Source organism: Fusarium graminearum, chromosome 1 (genome assembly GCF_000240135.3).
Source record: "Fusarium graminearum PH-1 chromosome 1, whole genome shotgun sequence".
Lineage (NCBI taxonomy): Eukaryota > Fungi > Ascomycota > Sordariomycetes > Hypocreales > Nectriaceae > Fusarium > Fusarium graminearum.
In genome coordinates, this window is record NC_026474.1 from 9388725 (window position 1) to 9404473 (window position 15749).

The window sequence follows — 15749 nt, forward strand, 5'->3', positions numbered from 1 at the left end:
GCACAGAGGTTGTTGCTGCCAAAGGCTATCTCACAACTAGTCGAGCCTATCACATCCACAAAAAGAATATATTTACTTGGATTTGATTCATTGGTGTCAGTTTTGTGTCTCAATCTCAGTAGCATGACTCGTCTGACTTGTTTGAGCATAGAATCAAGTTCACTCATATGAACCAACATCTCACTCGCTGATGGACCCTTCACAGTGAATTGGGATAGTCGTTTTCGGGCTTAGAACTCGGGGCTCGGGACTCGGGCCTCCTAGTCAGCCTTGCGATGATCAGGATCGCGAACAAATCATGCTGCACGACACAGTTGAGCGTGGCCTGTCAGGGGCTTCAAGGGTAAAGACTTATCTCGATACGTGTCAATCAACATCTGTGCGCTCGGATCTTTACCCCATTTCTGAGCAAGGTATCGCGATGTAAGGGCTCACGGATTCCATGCAGGAGTCAAAAGTCAAGGCCAAACAAAGCCTGAGCGTGAGGGTCTAGTAAAGTGGTCTAGTATCGAGTAGGTATGTGAGAGAAACTCAACTCAAACTCTTAGGAACTCTCAGCCGTGTTCATCGTGCCGTGCCGCAGACTAAAACTGCATCCCACGGGCCCCTTCTAGAAACAAATGACATGGTTCTAGGTTTACTCGTTTTTTTGTTTGGTTTGATAGAGACAGTCTTTCTTTGAGTTGTGGCTTTTCCGGCTTGCTTTTTTAGCTCCCCGCCCTTGCCCCTCGTTTTGCCTCGCTTGGCTCCCTCCCTCTCAGCTGGAATTCTGGTAAAGGTTAAATAAACTGACTTGGAAACCAAAATCAGGTCATGGCTATTTGACATGTCCCATGAGAGTATGGGAGTTCTGACGAGACAAGTGAAGGGTCCCTGACCGGTCATGGCGAAAGGGTCTAGCGCGGACCGGTGAGATTAAATGTGCTCGCCCTACGTCTTGACATGATATTTAAAAAGAGACTTGTCATTATCGACAAAAGGTTAGTCTAGTCTCGGATTTTTGAGGCTGTTTGTTGTCTTTGCTTTTCCCGCTTAACGAGGATGGGGGTGTTGATGATCTGTAACATGGTACGCACGGATATCGATTATTGGTAGGATTTCTTTTCTTTCTTTTCAGATATGTAAGAATGTGTCATGCCATGCTGGGACGAGTCGAACAAGGGGTTGGTCTAGTTCGCCGCAGTAGCTGGAGATCTTCAGAAGCAGGGAAACAAGATTAACCTGTCAAAACGGCGACGTGATCATGTGAGTGGAAGCGCTAAAGGTCAACTAAGACATTGTGGTAGAGACAGACATGGGAAGAAGGAGAAGGACCGAGACATGGTATATCTTAACGACATTCGGCGGTCCTCCGATCCCGATCCCGATCTGGAGCTAATCTCGGGGCCGACACGGCTTGGATATATCAGCATTTAACCGCCGGGTCCGGAAGTCCGGAAGCCGGAGGAATTGTTGAGATGAGCATCACAGTAACATTGATATTAGCAGTGAATTATCCTGACTTGTATGTATAACAATACAAACTGACTCACTCATCATCGCCCAACCCTGAACTCCAAACAGTGATCAGTACTTCAAGATACATAGTAGGTGATTGATTAGATGTACTGCGGTGTGCTGATCTTGACTCAATATTCTTGGTCCCTGTCTCGAAACTAACGGATGTGATTAACAACCGACGCTGACCGGAATGATATTGGTTCATCTACATAGTACGGATATTTGCTTACTACGCTCTACCACTATGGGGCGACATTCTAGACTCGAGGCTGGCTGAGCTAGACTTAACGAATCGGCAATATATCCGCATATCTTGACAGATCATGTAGATACAGCCGAGGTAACATCGCCTCTCTCCTTTGTCCGTAGTAAAAATGACATATATTCTGCATAGAGTGACTTGGTTCCTGGGCACAATGACAGAGAAACCCAGGAGATAAAATGCCCAATCACAGAGGCGACTTCTGTCTCACAACTAGGACATAGTAAGCCCCAGCCTGGGTTTCATAGACCAACATCTCACCTCTCTTGTTTCTCACCACACGCCCTTGGGTCTAACTGCTGTGCAATTGCCGAGGCGAGGCACACGCCGCCATTCCAAAGTGGGCATCAATTCTCAGACATGGCGGTTCGATCTTCGACCAGATCTTGTGGTGGCCTGATCGAAGAAACTGGGCGTCCAAACTAAACCTGGACTAACTTGAGCCAGATTCACACAAGGAAAATAAGAAACGGTGCCGGCCCAATGTAGCCAGGGCTCTTTTTTTCCTTCCGCGACCCGCTATCCCAATGTCCATCGTTTTGGTGTTGTGGATCGTATCATGTCAGTTGGTTTGGTTTGTCTTTGACTAGCAGCGGACCACTTTCGTCGTTATTCTAGTCAGACCCTACATCAACCTCGATCAGGAACAAGTTATTCCAGGTATGAATGACATGACTCTCTCATGTCAACATGTGCCTGAGTGAACACGGCACACAACATACACAGAAACTCTACACGGCTTCAGTCTAGCTTTTAGCTGTCTTGTCTAAACTTGGCAGTTATGTTTTGGACTTTCAACAAAACGGGTTTTCGGAAAGGAAAAAGAACTAGGTATGACGTCTCAGGTGGAAGCAGCTCGGCAGTCTTGTTTATAGTTGATGGTACGTGGAATGCGAGCCAACGAGGATACTAAAGATTCATCAACAAACTACAATGTCGCAGTCTAAGAATGCACGTCAGTCAAAGTTCAGTGCTTGAAACAAAGAAAAAAGAAAACAAATAAACCATATGCCCTAATTTCTTTTTCCGATTATAAGACGTTGGGCTGAGCCAAACCCGCTACCACGTAACATCAAAATGCAGGAGGACAGCACGATATTCAACCCAGCTCTATCCAACCAAGTGACTTTGAACTAGACCATGGACTTCTGTAACCGGGAAACTCTACTACTTAGCCGCCACCTTGAGGGGATCTCCTGTCAAAAGACCACGACGGGAAGAAAGGCAGTTGGTGATAGCTGCGTCAACCAGTCACATTCCTCAAGCAATCCATCCCTGTCTCGAACTACCCTTAGCCTTTTGGTCTCACCAAACTCTCACCTAGCAAATATCTCCTAAGCGGGCGTCCAATTCGTCTTTCCCTGCATTCGCCTAGTGCCCTATTTCTCCATGGTTCAGCACCTCGTGCTGCCCATGCCTAGTGACATGCTTTGAGCCAAATATACGCACACTGTCTCCCTCTGGCCCCGGTGAGAAGGGAGGACCAAGGCAAAGACGGCCTAAAAAACAAAGTTAGACCAAAAGACCCTTGCTCCTCGGGTGTAGAAAACCACGTGGCTATGAAGGGCCCGATCTCCTTGGCTTTTGGCTGGAATGGCGGCTGTTGAAGGGTCCGTAGAATGAAACAAGGATGACTGACGACGGCTGGGAAATAAACGGCTGAATTCCATACTGAGTCTGTGTCTGTCAACCAATGATCCTGGTTGCAGTGCAGCAAGTCAACGAGTGAGTGAGTGTGTGAGAGAGAGAAAGTGCCCTGTTCGTTGTTGGCTTGTAGTTGTACAATTACGACATCTTTCAAAGGCGACGATCCCCAAACCAAGCCTGGGTCCTGAGAATCTAGACTTTATAGCCATTCATTTGACTGCCATGTCTCAGTCAAAGGCAGACCTTGAACTCTTTGTGGAGGGGGTTGTTTTGGTTGAGGCCTTCCATATACCCAACCAAATAGCCACTCATTAGAACCGAGCCAGATGATATATCACAATACAAAAAAAGCCAAACGTTTTATTAGTCTCACGGTAATCCATAATACACATGGTTCGCATGCCGCCCACAAGAGCCTCACAAACTCCCAACCTACACAAAAAAACAGCGAGCGAGCGGTTCTGGTTACCAGTCCGACTCTTATACTACCTAGCTTGGATCCCTTATACAGACAGATCCAAGCCACATGGATGGATACATGCATATAGACTCCGTACATGTAATGCCATGTAACGCAGCTGAGGAGAAACCAGCCAAGCACTTGCAGACACGCGGCACAGGAGCACCTTTATCTTGTTCTTGTTCTCGCTGACCTTGTCTGTGTTACCGTCGCACAGAGCAAGGGCGTGGTGGTATTGGGGGGAAGGTTCATGCCATGAGGTGAGATGAGATGATCTGATAGTTTATATACTCAATTTTTCTGTGCTACGGTGGTACAGGAAAGAACCTCGCCCATTCATCACATCACATAAAAGGGGGGAGGACCAGGGAAGATCTTGGAAAGACGTGCAGATCGCGTGCTTGCAGCCATGTCTCTGATCAAGTGACACGAGAAACAGCGCATACGAACTCTTGTGCTTCTCCCCCATTGTTCATGGTGCGGGTTGGCTTTCTTCGGGGGGTCGTTCAGGCATCAAGACATGTCTGTTTGGGTCTGGCGATGGCTTCACAATCACAATCACTCGTTGATCATTTCTGTCGTGTCTCTCTTATGCATGCATGTGCATCGCAGCTCACTTGCTAATTCAATCGCCCATACAGATGAAGTGTGTGAGCTGAGAGAATATCCAAATATACCTGATATACAAAATACATGATATTAATACTAGCAATCTTCTCTAATAGGAATGTGAAAAGCATCTCGACTAACGGCAATCCATACACACCTCTTACAGCTGACTGAGTCCTTGTACTACAATAGTCTATCCAGAACAACATCGAGACTACATACAACTCAGCACATAGTCTTTCTTCTCTGTACACATACACATGCACGCACGTTCCCGTGTTCGATGAGCTCAAGCAGGCTACCCGTCGTTAGATCTCCCGCCCGTGCCTTGATTAGCCTCCTTTCCCGTCCTCGTCTCCCATGTGCGACCCTTTTGCTTCTGTCCAACTGTCACTGTCGAACCATTTGTTTCTGATCTGTTCATCCTGTCTTGTTTTATAGGTTATCTCCCGTCGTAGTCGTGAGTTGGCACTCGCTACCTATTTTCGTCGTCACCTTTGTTATCTGAGCAACTGTCCCATACATATTCTTGCCAACTACAGGTCTTGGTTCAAACCGCAAAGACAACATACAGATAGATGCCATATACGTACACACATATAGATAGATGTACATACACTGTGACTGTACTGTAGATCATACCAGCCTACTTGCATGGCAAGGTTAATGATTGACGTTGCATTTCTCGAGAGTGGCCAATCAACACTACCCAATCCTTTAATAGTCGCTCTGTCGATGCCCAAGTGGCAAATATTCAAATCCCAATCTCAATCTCAATCTGTCACATCTGGGCTCGGACTCTTGTCTCAGCAACCATCGCCTCGGTATCGGACCGCATGCCACACACTTTTCACTAGTTCTGCAGGGACATTCAAGGGTACATGTATGTACGGATGCATGTAGGCGTAGGTGAGTGAGTGAGTGAGCAATTATCCAGTCTTGACATGATCGCTTTGATATTTCTTCAACCGTCACTAATCTCAATAGTCGTTATTGCCGAATCCCCTGTCTGGGTATGCACCGCTTCAAATGACACGCAATCGCTTCCTCAGGCCCTTCAATTTGCTTCTCTTTGTGCCAAGATTATTCATCTTGAGTACATGTCGTGAAAACTTGTGTGAAAAAAAGCACTTCCTTATAACCAAAACCAACACCTCAATTTGGTAATTCTACCATGATTGCTCTGCGCTACGTCCCCCATGATCCTGATAACTTCTCCACCATTTGTGTGGCCCAAGAATACTCTTTTGTCTAGAAATTCAAACTTCGTCTCTCCTTCCATGAAAAAAAAAACTTCCCAAGGTCACACCCATTAACATCGTTGGTTGGGGTGTATATAATAAGACAAACGCCTGATATGCCGCGAATCCTTGCTCAGAAGCCCGAGGTATTCGAGTTGTAAAAACGTATATACAAAGAACGACGCAAAGTCGTCGCTCCAAAAGTTGGGTATTATTAAACATCAAAATGTTGCGTATATGTATCCGTCGAGTGTGAGTATGTCTGCCGGTGACTACGAGCAGCCTCATGTCGATTCCGAATTATCTCTTGTCGATCTCCCCAATATGTGACGTGGCTCATTGTCGGTGGGCTTCTTCAGGTTTAGGACGAATAGATCTTGCCTCGAGTTGTCGTTTTCTCTCAAGCTTGGCGTAATGTAGTCCACATGCGTTGCAGAGAGTCCTAGCTCCGTCGGGTCCGCGTCGCCATTCCGGAGTATCGATTCGGTTGCAGCTATGGCATCGCCCTGGGGGAGCAGCACGCTGATTCTTGTTAGCTTCTTTTCTTCACGTGTTGAATCATCTTGACTTACTCCGCGTCTCTTTTTAACTTCTGTAATGCCATATTGTGGCTTCATTCCATCGCCATACATGTTTACATCGTGCTCTTCCTCGTAAGGACCCTTCATCTTGGCTCCTTCTCGAGCCCGCTCGTTCTGGATTGAAGTTTGTACCAGGTCTCGAACTTGTTCCAAAGAACGTTTGACAAGCTCAATGTTGCTGAGCATATCGCTAACTTCGCGCTCTGTAGGTAGTCTAGCCGGAATGGGGTGAGCGCCGTGCTGCTCTTGAGCAATTCTGCTGTACGCTTCGGCAAAATTGAAGATGGTGCGAGACGATGAGCCGATCTAGACAAAGTCAGTGACATGCGGTGTTTGATGTAGAGTGAATTAGTACTTACTCGGCTCAGTGAGTCTTGATAGCTCCAGCTCTCAAAGTGCCTGTCAACCGTTGCTTCATACCTAACTCGGGCAGCATATTCAGACTCCTCTGAGTGTGGTGGAGGTGCTCGGGGGTCGTATGGCCCAGGGGCGGGCGGTGGCATTGCGTGTCTTGGGGAGATAGGATACGCGGGTAGAGGCATCTGCCCAGGAGGCAATTGGCTAGACTGGTATCCGACAGGTGCCGGGGGAGGCGGTGGAGGAGGATGCGAATAAACACCATTAAGAGGGTGATGGGGTTCAGGATGCTTCTGCTCGAGGTGGTGATGCTGAGGAGGCAGATCAGGCTTGGCTGGAGGGCTCTGCCGACGATCAGAGACGGGAGGGAGTGATGGGCGACTGCTGAAGTGTGGGCGAGGCGAGTCTGAGAACGCAGGCAAACCGTCTTGTCGAGGAAAAGATGATGTCGGGTGAAGAGGCTGAGGAGAAGAACGCTTCTCGGGTTCAGGGAAAGATCGAGGACCCGGTGCAAAGGGCGATGGCAGACTCGAGGCAGACTGAATACCAGGCGCATGTGGGACAGGATATGGTCCAGGTTTGGTGCCCTGAATGACTTCCGAGATGGACGGAAGCGATTGACGATTTGGCGGCTCTTGGTCGTCTGCTTGTTTTCGAGGTTCAACGGAAGAAATCATGTTGGATATACTGGCGGCACTCGAGTTCGATTGAGAATAGCTAGAGAAAGGCGGTTGCGTTGGATAATGGGCGGACGGGGCGATGAGCGTTGCTGTTGCCGTTGCCATGGCGGGAGGTTCTCGATATGACGACCTGTCGAGAATATCCCGCGAGTAGGAGTGATGACGACGATGATCTGAATATGGCTGATCGGGTTGAGGTGGATGGTGGAGTTGATGTTCTGAATTGGTGGCAGAGTGACGGCTGTAGGAGTAGAAAAGGTGTTAGTTGATATGGGAGGGGCAGACACAAATATGAATATTGAAGTTGGGATTCAAACGGACCTTTGCCTGGCTCCAGAGTCAGCCGCTTCCATAGCGGATCTGGTAATTACTAACAATGACTTGGGACAGTTTTAAGGCCGTAGATGCATCTGACCTGGCTAGATCCGGCTGGGGGGTGTTTGATGGGCGAAAGAAAACAGTAGCACGGAATAACGGGGAGGGGGGGTGGTAAAGAACGAGCTCCTGGTTGTAGGGGAAGTAAAAAAGCCAGGAATGGGGTCGACACGGGACTAGGATAAGAGATGTGACAATGGGCTCAGGTGAGGATTGGCAATGGGGTGTCAAAACGGGGAGGGGGGACCGATGAGGCGAAATGAACAGAAGCGAAGAAGAAAAGAAACAAATAATACCAGACCTGACCAGGTCAGGGGGGGTGGGTAGATCTGGCGTGCGATGGACAAGCGACAAGGTCCCTCGTGGTAGCGCTGAGCGGGACAGTGGCAGGGGGGTTCCGCCTGTTTAGGTCCTGTCCTGGCCGGGATTGGATTTGTTCTGGCGGACACACAGGGGCCGCAAGACTGGGGCTTGCTTGTGTTGGGTTATTCGAAGCTGGCTGCTGACAGCGCCAAATACCAAGAACTCTTGAGATGGAAGAACCAGTTTGATTGATCGATCAATTGTCGGTGCTCGTCTTCTGGGACACAAAGCAAGAGTAAAGAGTAGCGCAAACTCAACAGGCGAGCGACTGCCGCGGAATTGGTCCAATGCCCGGGGTCTGGGGACGTAGCACGTAGGTTAGCCCAAGACAGCTCAGAACAGCCAACGAAAGAGTCGGGCGGGTGGAGCTCAGAATCGCGGCACTGGATTGCACCTGTTGGCAACAAAGTCGAAGCTAGCAGATGTGACTGCTGTAGCCTCGAGGTAGACGATGCCTTGGGTGGTAGAGGAATTTGCTCGACACGACGTGGACGAGACCTGGCGCGCGCGGCGCGAAGCTAGGGGTCGGAATGTAGAAAGGTCGGTTGACCAGAACCTGTACCGACGATGACTCGAGTGCTTGCGCTGTTGTTGATTGACGACGTCGGTATTTCGAATTGACTTTTGGTGATCACCTTCTGGCTTCCCTCTCCTTCTCTCTCTGCTCTCTCACAAGTTGCGCAAAATTCTGGTAGAGTGAGGACTAGACTGGGATGGGTTGACCAGCAAGGGATAGTGCAATAATAATGTATTGCACACAGACACGGAGCCGGGCAGCGCGGCCACTAGAATGGCGGGCAAGGACAGATCCTGCTGCTGCTGCGGACGGCGGTGTCTCTGCAGGCGCTTGAGTCAGCGCGGAGGGGCACTGAAATGTAGGTACGGGACAAGTTGACCAAGGTGGGTTAAGAGATTGAAAGAAAAGAGAGAGAGATTCTAAGATCGAGGTCAGGGGAAAGAAGTCGGTAATCTCTTTGTTGCTGCGGAAATGTGGAGGTGCGAGAAAGACAGATAGAAGGAGGGAGAGAACGGAAAAGGGCAGCGGAAAGAGGAAGGAATATTGCGCAGTTACAAGCTGCGAGGCAGGCCTGGTGGGCAAGGCAAAGCAAGGCGAGGCAAGGTATAGAACGGAAGGAACTGCGATGTGACAGAAGCAAAGCAACCCAAGCAGTACAACCACCTGAAAATCACCAACTGAGCTACAGTGCATTGCGCTACGAGAAGTCAGATGTGAGATCAACGCCTCGATCAGTTGTCCTTTTTCGATATGTACTAATTGATATGCAGACGTGCATGCTACATATCAGGATACCACAGCTGGCAGGCAAGCAAGAAAGCAAGCAAGCGACAACCTACAATCAGCATCTACTGGTCATGCTGGCAAGTAGGCAGCCCGATCCAACGTCTTTTTATTTAAACACCCGTTGAAGCAAATGTTGGAAAAGCCTAGCCTCCAGCGTGGACACTAATAAAAGGATCGTCCAGTACAGCAGAAACAGCGACGCGGTTGTTTGTCAGTGATCCGTCCAAATTAACCAGTCTAGCGCGACTATACGTTTACCGAGTCAGCAATATTCCATCCGAATGAATCGATACCCATTTACCCTCGAACACACAAAATCTTCCGATAAAGAACTGTTTGAAGGATCAGATACTGGTAATCTTATCCCAAAAACGACAATCTTTACGAGACATCCAACGTCACAGACAAGTCAACCAGCAAGCGCGACTTTTAGTAAGTGTTCTTGATCACGTCCATACGGCGTTAGGTCGCGACGCCTGAGGGAAACGGTCACGGATAGAGATACCGCCCGTGCTACAAGGATTTCGAGATTCGCTCCCACTGGCTAGGGGACACGACGGCAGGACGGTCTACGATACGGTATAGGTGGGGAAGGGGGACGGTAGGGATCCGAAGAAAATCGATCATGGATGGGTGGGCCATGGGAGCAAACAAGGATGAGTGGCCTTGAAGTTGACCAGGGGAAAGAGACTGAAAACCCCATGTTGCTCTAGGGCTGTGGCATCTCATCTCTGGCAAGCAAGATCTTAGGGGACGCACATCTCTTCATATATGTCATGTTCGTCATCAGTGCGAAAGCATGCCTTGGAACCTGGTGCGTATCCGCAGTCCGTTATTACCCAAACATTCCTCCCTAGGGATTCTGGTGCTAGAAAAAAGACTAGAGAAAGAGAAGCCGGAGGAAAAGCGAGACAATGATGCACTCTTCATTGCCGTTGCTTCAAACACAGACCTTGTCATGTTCTGCACCAATGGCTGGGGCATGACGATAGTCTGGCTCAGTAGCGGCTAGGCTTTGGAGATCTCCAATCTCAACTTCTGCAAAATGGTACGATTTCTGGGGGGGCCTGCTCCATGGGGTCAGCAGCGGTCTGGCTTGAGTGGTCAACAAGCAGTACGTACCAATAGACACCCCTGGATCACCCCCAATGCTTGACTGGGAACTGGCGGGTTTTTCTGATGCTGCACAAGCCACCTTAACTCGGTTCCGTTGTTGTTGGCAAGCACACAAGTACATAGTGATACGCGGTGGTCAGCGCAACACAGTAGGTGGGTGCTTCATGAGAGTTGAAACTGACGTTATAGTTACGACCGGTTGGGATATGCGTCGATATTATGAATATTATTCATTTTGATGTTCATGTTGCAGCACTTCTGGCACTAGTGTTGGACATGAACAATTTAGGTAGCAAAATGGTCTCTCATCGACAGGTCACATTTCGATCCGGTACCTATACAGGTCAGGTCCCCTGTCGACTGTAGGTGTTGAACAGTGCAGTTGCATCACTGTGAAAGCTTGTCCCCTGTAATGGAACAGAGGGCATGCGAGCCAGGAGGAGCGCATGCTAGCTCAAGGTGAATAGGGGCAAGAAGACGGGAAACATTACTTATGACGACTCAGATGGGAGATGAACGAAATTGACGTGAAAAGAGGTGGGAACGAAAGTTTTCAAGGCTCGAGCTAAAAATGAAACTCCAGAATTCAGGATCCGACACTTATTACGTTGAGGAAACACACGTTCACCAAGATGAACAATCGTGCCCGCGAATGGCTTGCCTATTGTGAGCCATAACAACGAACAAAGAGATTTGGGAGCAATGGGCTGCTTTCCAGATGCAGATTGGGTCTGTCCCGATGGATGGGCGGCACCGCAGCCAGGTACGTCAGTGGGCAAGGACCAGGCTACAAGCAGTTGCAAGCCCACCTGGCTGCAAAGGTACAGGCGGGCATTTATCTTACCGCAAAGTACTTAGTAGCTTTCTGGAGCTGCCTGCCAGTTGACACTTTATTTGAGCTTCAGCACGTGTGGCCTGTAGGTCCCTGTGTAAGAAACCCAATCCGAACGGTGCCCCGCGGCTCCCTTCCCGCAGGGATGGTTCATCCGCCACCACGCGAAATCGTCGACTGGCGCCGAGCTGGCGGGTTGTCCATTCACATCACTAGCAGCGCAGAGATGACCCGCGGACCTAATCTCTCGAGATCAGACACGCCCTTGCTTAGTGCGCCGCCATGGACGTGTGTGGTGCACAAGTTCGCCACTCTGCTCATACTGACGAGCCAGAAATGACATGACATGAGATCAAGATGGAGATGGAGATGCGTGCGTAGATAAGATACGTAGCGTCTATACGGGTTCCAGTGGGCTATATGTCCTTCAAAGTCGCCCAATGTCTGTTAGGCAAAGACAGTTGGTCGTTTGGTTCCTTGGTCTAGGTTGTTTTAGCCGATGGTCAATCGTAGATGGTTTTTGACCAGCCAAGGATGTTCCATGACATGGATTTCTCACCGGCGAAACAAGCCAAGCCAAGCCAAAGCAGATATTGATAGGCCATTGCTCAAGCTGTGGGTGAATGATCTGGTGAGGACTTCAATTGACCTTCCTCGCCTGGGGTTGACAATAAGGCCTCGTCGGCTCATACGTCGAGGGAAGCAATACACTGTATGCTCACGACAGATGTCACTGTACAAATACAATACCGCATTATCCCGGTGGCCCGATTGATTTGGCATCCCCAGCATTACCCTGGTGTGCAATCGCCCAATTTCCTTTGGAACAAGGCTTTCCATTCCCACTGGTCTTCCAGAACGATGCATGAAAGAGGCAAGGGCCTGCACATCCTTGGTTGCTCTTTATTTCACATTTTAGTACGATAGGCGACGATTCCATTTTGACGTGTGTCTCCTGTTCTGGTACAGTCCATCTCGTAATCGGGACATTACTATACCACGATCAGCATAAGGTTGAGCGGTTCGCATAGTCAGTAAATTAATTACTACGTGCATGTCTCAGAATCTCATGGATAAGGGTGTCGAATAACTCTTCAAGTTCTGCGCTAGAAGCCCTGGCCGGTGCACCGGCACTTTCTAGATGTGGATGGATTTTTCTACTGTATGTAATCTCGTCGGCCAGGGTCCTGTTCTTTTTGGGGGATCGTGTGCATGCGTCACATGGAAGAGCAGATGGTTCTCACCATGGCATGGGTCTCCCTGGCAGTTGACTGGGTCTCGTTCATCCGGCCTTAAGTTTGAATCTCGTTTGAAGATATTAATTACTGTTTCCAGTCGCTTGGGAAATCAATCGGCTGTGCCGCCGTTGAGAGAGAGACATGTCAAGTCATGACATGAGCTTAGTTGACAAGGACCAGGGCTCCGTGTTTTGATGAAGGTTTCTCCCTTGCTGGGCAGTTCGTGCATTCAACCCTGACAAAAACGGCCATGCCGTGCAACTTGATGTTGTGTGACCATGCAGTACCAGAGGAGTTTTTCTTTGCTTTCGAACTGGTTACCTATCACTCTTGGCTGGGCCGGTCTATTCCTATAGGCTCTGGGGTGTATCGTTATTGGATAGGTATTTGGTGATATCGAAATCTACCAGTAACCCTGAATCTGGTCATGATTTCCTTTGTATACCTATTATTGCGTCTTGGTGAGACACGGACTGGACTGGACTGGACTGGACCCAAGTTGGGATACTGTATCTCGTCTGTCTCCTCCTTCCTTCTGGAGAAATCAGTGACACACAACGTTACGTTGTTCAATTACGGGGGTTGACACAAGTCGGAGAATTCTGCCAATGCAATCGTCCTTGTGCCTGTGCAAGTACGTAACAATCACGTTTCTACCCGATCAGAATGAATTCCTTTTCAGGGATAAGAAATCACTAGCAAACTGAATGGGGCACATAACAGAACAAGAGCCTGTTGTCTTGGACCTACGGATGAATGGAAATATTTAGCATGTTTCTAGTGCCCACAAGACCTGACCCAGTAGGAATAGAGAGAGCATTTAGGGGCATGAGTAAGTTAGTAGCATCTCCACTTATTTACCTTGCCGTACAGTACCGGTGGAAGCCCCAGTTGCTTCCATTCCATCTTGGACGGCAGCCAGGTCCTAAAATGTCCCATCTGGCTTAGCTCCATGGCCCATCAACATTAAACACTCCGCAGCTATCGAGAGGCGCGATGTAAGCGAGGTTCCCTGCAGGAGGATCTGAGATTTTTTTCTTCTTTCCCTCCCTCTCTTCTTTCCCCTTCTAGATTTGCTAACTGACTAGGTAACTTGGGTAGTTGCTTTTGCTGTCGTATCTGTCTCTGTGCCTTGATCTAGTAGGCCGGCACATGCTCTTCTGGTTCGGCAGATTCTTCCATGTGCTGATCGAGGATGCAAGTCATACGTTTTCCAGCACCGCCTCGCAAAACCAACTTGGTCTTTGCCAGGATACAAAAAAAGCAAATAGCAAAAGAACCTTGTCAAGTAATAGTGGTCTGTACTATTTCTCATCTGTCAATCGTGGCCGCAGATGCGCAAACACTGCTTGTTCACATGTGTGGTCTTCGCCTAAAATGCATCCTTCGGTACCTAGGTATATGCGTACATATATCCCCGATGCTATACCCACAATGCATGTCAGCCCCCGATACAGCGAATAGATCAAGAGAGATTTCCTCGAAATCGGATTCGGGTCAGAGATGGGCGATCTAAATGACAAGCATCGGATCTTGACATTCGTTTTGTTGGCCAGCTGCATGAGTTTGGCCTGATCTTGTGCGCAAACGAGAATTACTCGGCTTGATTGAGCTGTTGCACCGGTCCAAAAACGACCAGTGGAGAGAAAAACACATACATGAAGCTAGATATGAAGTAGGTATCATCTCATGTGATGTGACGGCTTTGTACTTTTCCTATGCTGTGCTGTCTGTGATGTACAAAGCTGTCATCAGCGTTTGTCTCTTTGTTTAAGCAGTCGGACCACCCCGCAAGTGTTCCTCTGACGTTGTTTTGTGTATTTGCTTTTTGATTGTCAATTTGATTCACGGGTACCATGTCGCTCGCTTCTGCACCTCGCAAGTCCATGACTGATTCGGGTTGTTTTGTTCAAGTAACAAGTCCAAGGCTATCGGTGACCCCTGTTTAATATCGAGTCAGGTTCGGGAACAGATGGAAAGGATGGCCCAAACCATGAATCAACCCAGGAAAAAGAAACCCCTCCGTCGCCCTGTAAAGGACAGAACTGTTCAGACTTTTGATATTAGGTATCCAATGCCAGGTACCTAGGGAAGTATTAGAAACCTGCCCATCGACACGACACAGCCTAGCCCAGCCTGACCCGGCTCCAAACCATCCCAAATGCAGTTACACAGCCCTCCTTCGCTTCGAATCCGTGGCGTTAAAACCAACAGGCAAAAAGTTCCAACGGTCGGGATCTAACGTTGGAGATATTAATCGTCGATTCAGTGCGCTAGGATTGAGAATGCCACAGTACATGATGGGATGGGATGGGGTGGTCAGCCAATTGCCAATGTTAAATGCCCAGTAACTGCCTGTTGTTTATTGGCGCAGGGCTTACTAGGCCCGATTACCACACATGGACGCTGAAAGGTGCTGTGACACGGACGGCAGAAACGTCCAATGTCGTCAGGGGTCAGATCTCGAACGCTGGAGGACACAATCCCAGCGGACACGATCATGAGATCCCCACGATGCGGCGTAGCGCACGGCTGGAGCGAGAGACCAACCGGAACCATTGACACTGAGCCCTCGCCCACCATCAGCCTCAAATCGTGTGTCTCTTGCCAAAGCTAAACCTTCCCCGGGCAAGCCCATCACACTAGACGGCGACCATCCATCGGGTTATGCTTTAATGGCCCGGAATTGAAAGATCTCAGGATCAGGGCGTGCCAGACCAGAAGCCTAGAACATCCTTTGACTGTGACGAGGGCTTGCGAGGTGGCCTGATATCGATCGCGCTATGAAACTTATTATTACACGGTACTTGAGGTACCCAAGCTTGATCCTTGAGCACTAACTAATAATAACGTAGTCACTCAGCCTCCCCGATAACGCCTCCCGGCTCGTTGCCTCAGTCGTGCAGTGCAGTGCAATTGCTTGCATCGCATGGTACTTAACTGGACGGTATCCGTTCCGTACCGTACCGTATTGCATCGTCAGCACGTATGTAATGAATTGACTGAGGTGCAATGAGCAAAGGAAAAGGGGGGTGCACGACTGATCGAGTTGAGTGAGATATTTGCATATCAGCTTCACGGTTACACGGCCAACTCATCAGACATTCGTGGATCCCTACATATCCGTCCGTGATCCTAAGCGGTGGTGCAGCGCAGTGCAGTCTCCCATCAGGGATTGGGGTTTC

At 49.0% G+C, this 15749-nt stretch overlaps 3 protein-coding genes across 3 annotated transcripts; 1 reads left to right on the forward strand and 2 right to left on the reverse strand.

Moving 5' to 3' along the window:
- Positions 1-5132: 5132 nt before the first annotated feature.
- On the forward strand, positions 5133-5587 carry FGSG_13679 (uncharacterized protein; the record flags this gene model as incomplete). Its single annotated transcript, XM_011320603.1, has 3 exons — positions 5133-5361; positions 5382-5387; positions 5466-5587. 3 exons carry the CDS (start codon positions 5133-5135, stop codon positions 5585-5587), a joined length of 357 nt encoding a protein of 118 aa, XP_011318905.1.
- Positions 5588-6003: 416 nt separating this feature from the next.
- On the reverse strand, positions 6004-7290 carry FGSG_09992 (uncharacterized protein; the record flags this gene model as incomplete). Its single annotated transcript, XM_011320604.1, has 3 exons — positions 6660-7290; positions 6350-6606; positions 6004-6241 (listed from the first exon to the last, which is right to left on the reverse strand). Exons 1-3 carry the CDS (start codon positions 6801-6803, stop codon positions 6004-6006), a joined length of 639 nt encoding a protein of 212 aa, XP_011318906.1. The 5' UTR covers positions 6804-7290.
- Positions 7291-10087: 2797 nt separating this feature from the next.
- On the reverse strand, positions 10088-10615 carry FGSG_13680 (uncharacterized protein; the record flags this gene model as incomplete). Its single annotated transcript, XM_011320605.1, has 3 exons — positions 10088-10189; positions 10331-10416; positions 10501-10615. The coding sequence occupies 3 exons, from the start codon at positions 10613-10615 to the stop codon at positions 10088-10090; spliced, it is 303 nt and encodes a 100-aa protein (XP_011318907.1).
- Between the last annotated feature and the right edge of the window lie 5134 nt (positions 10616-15749).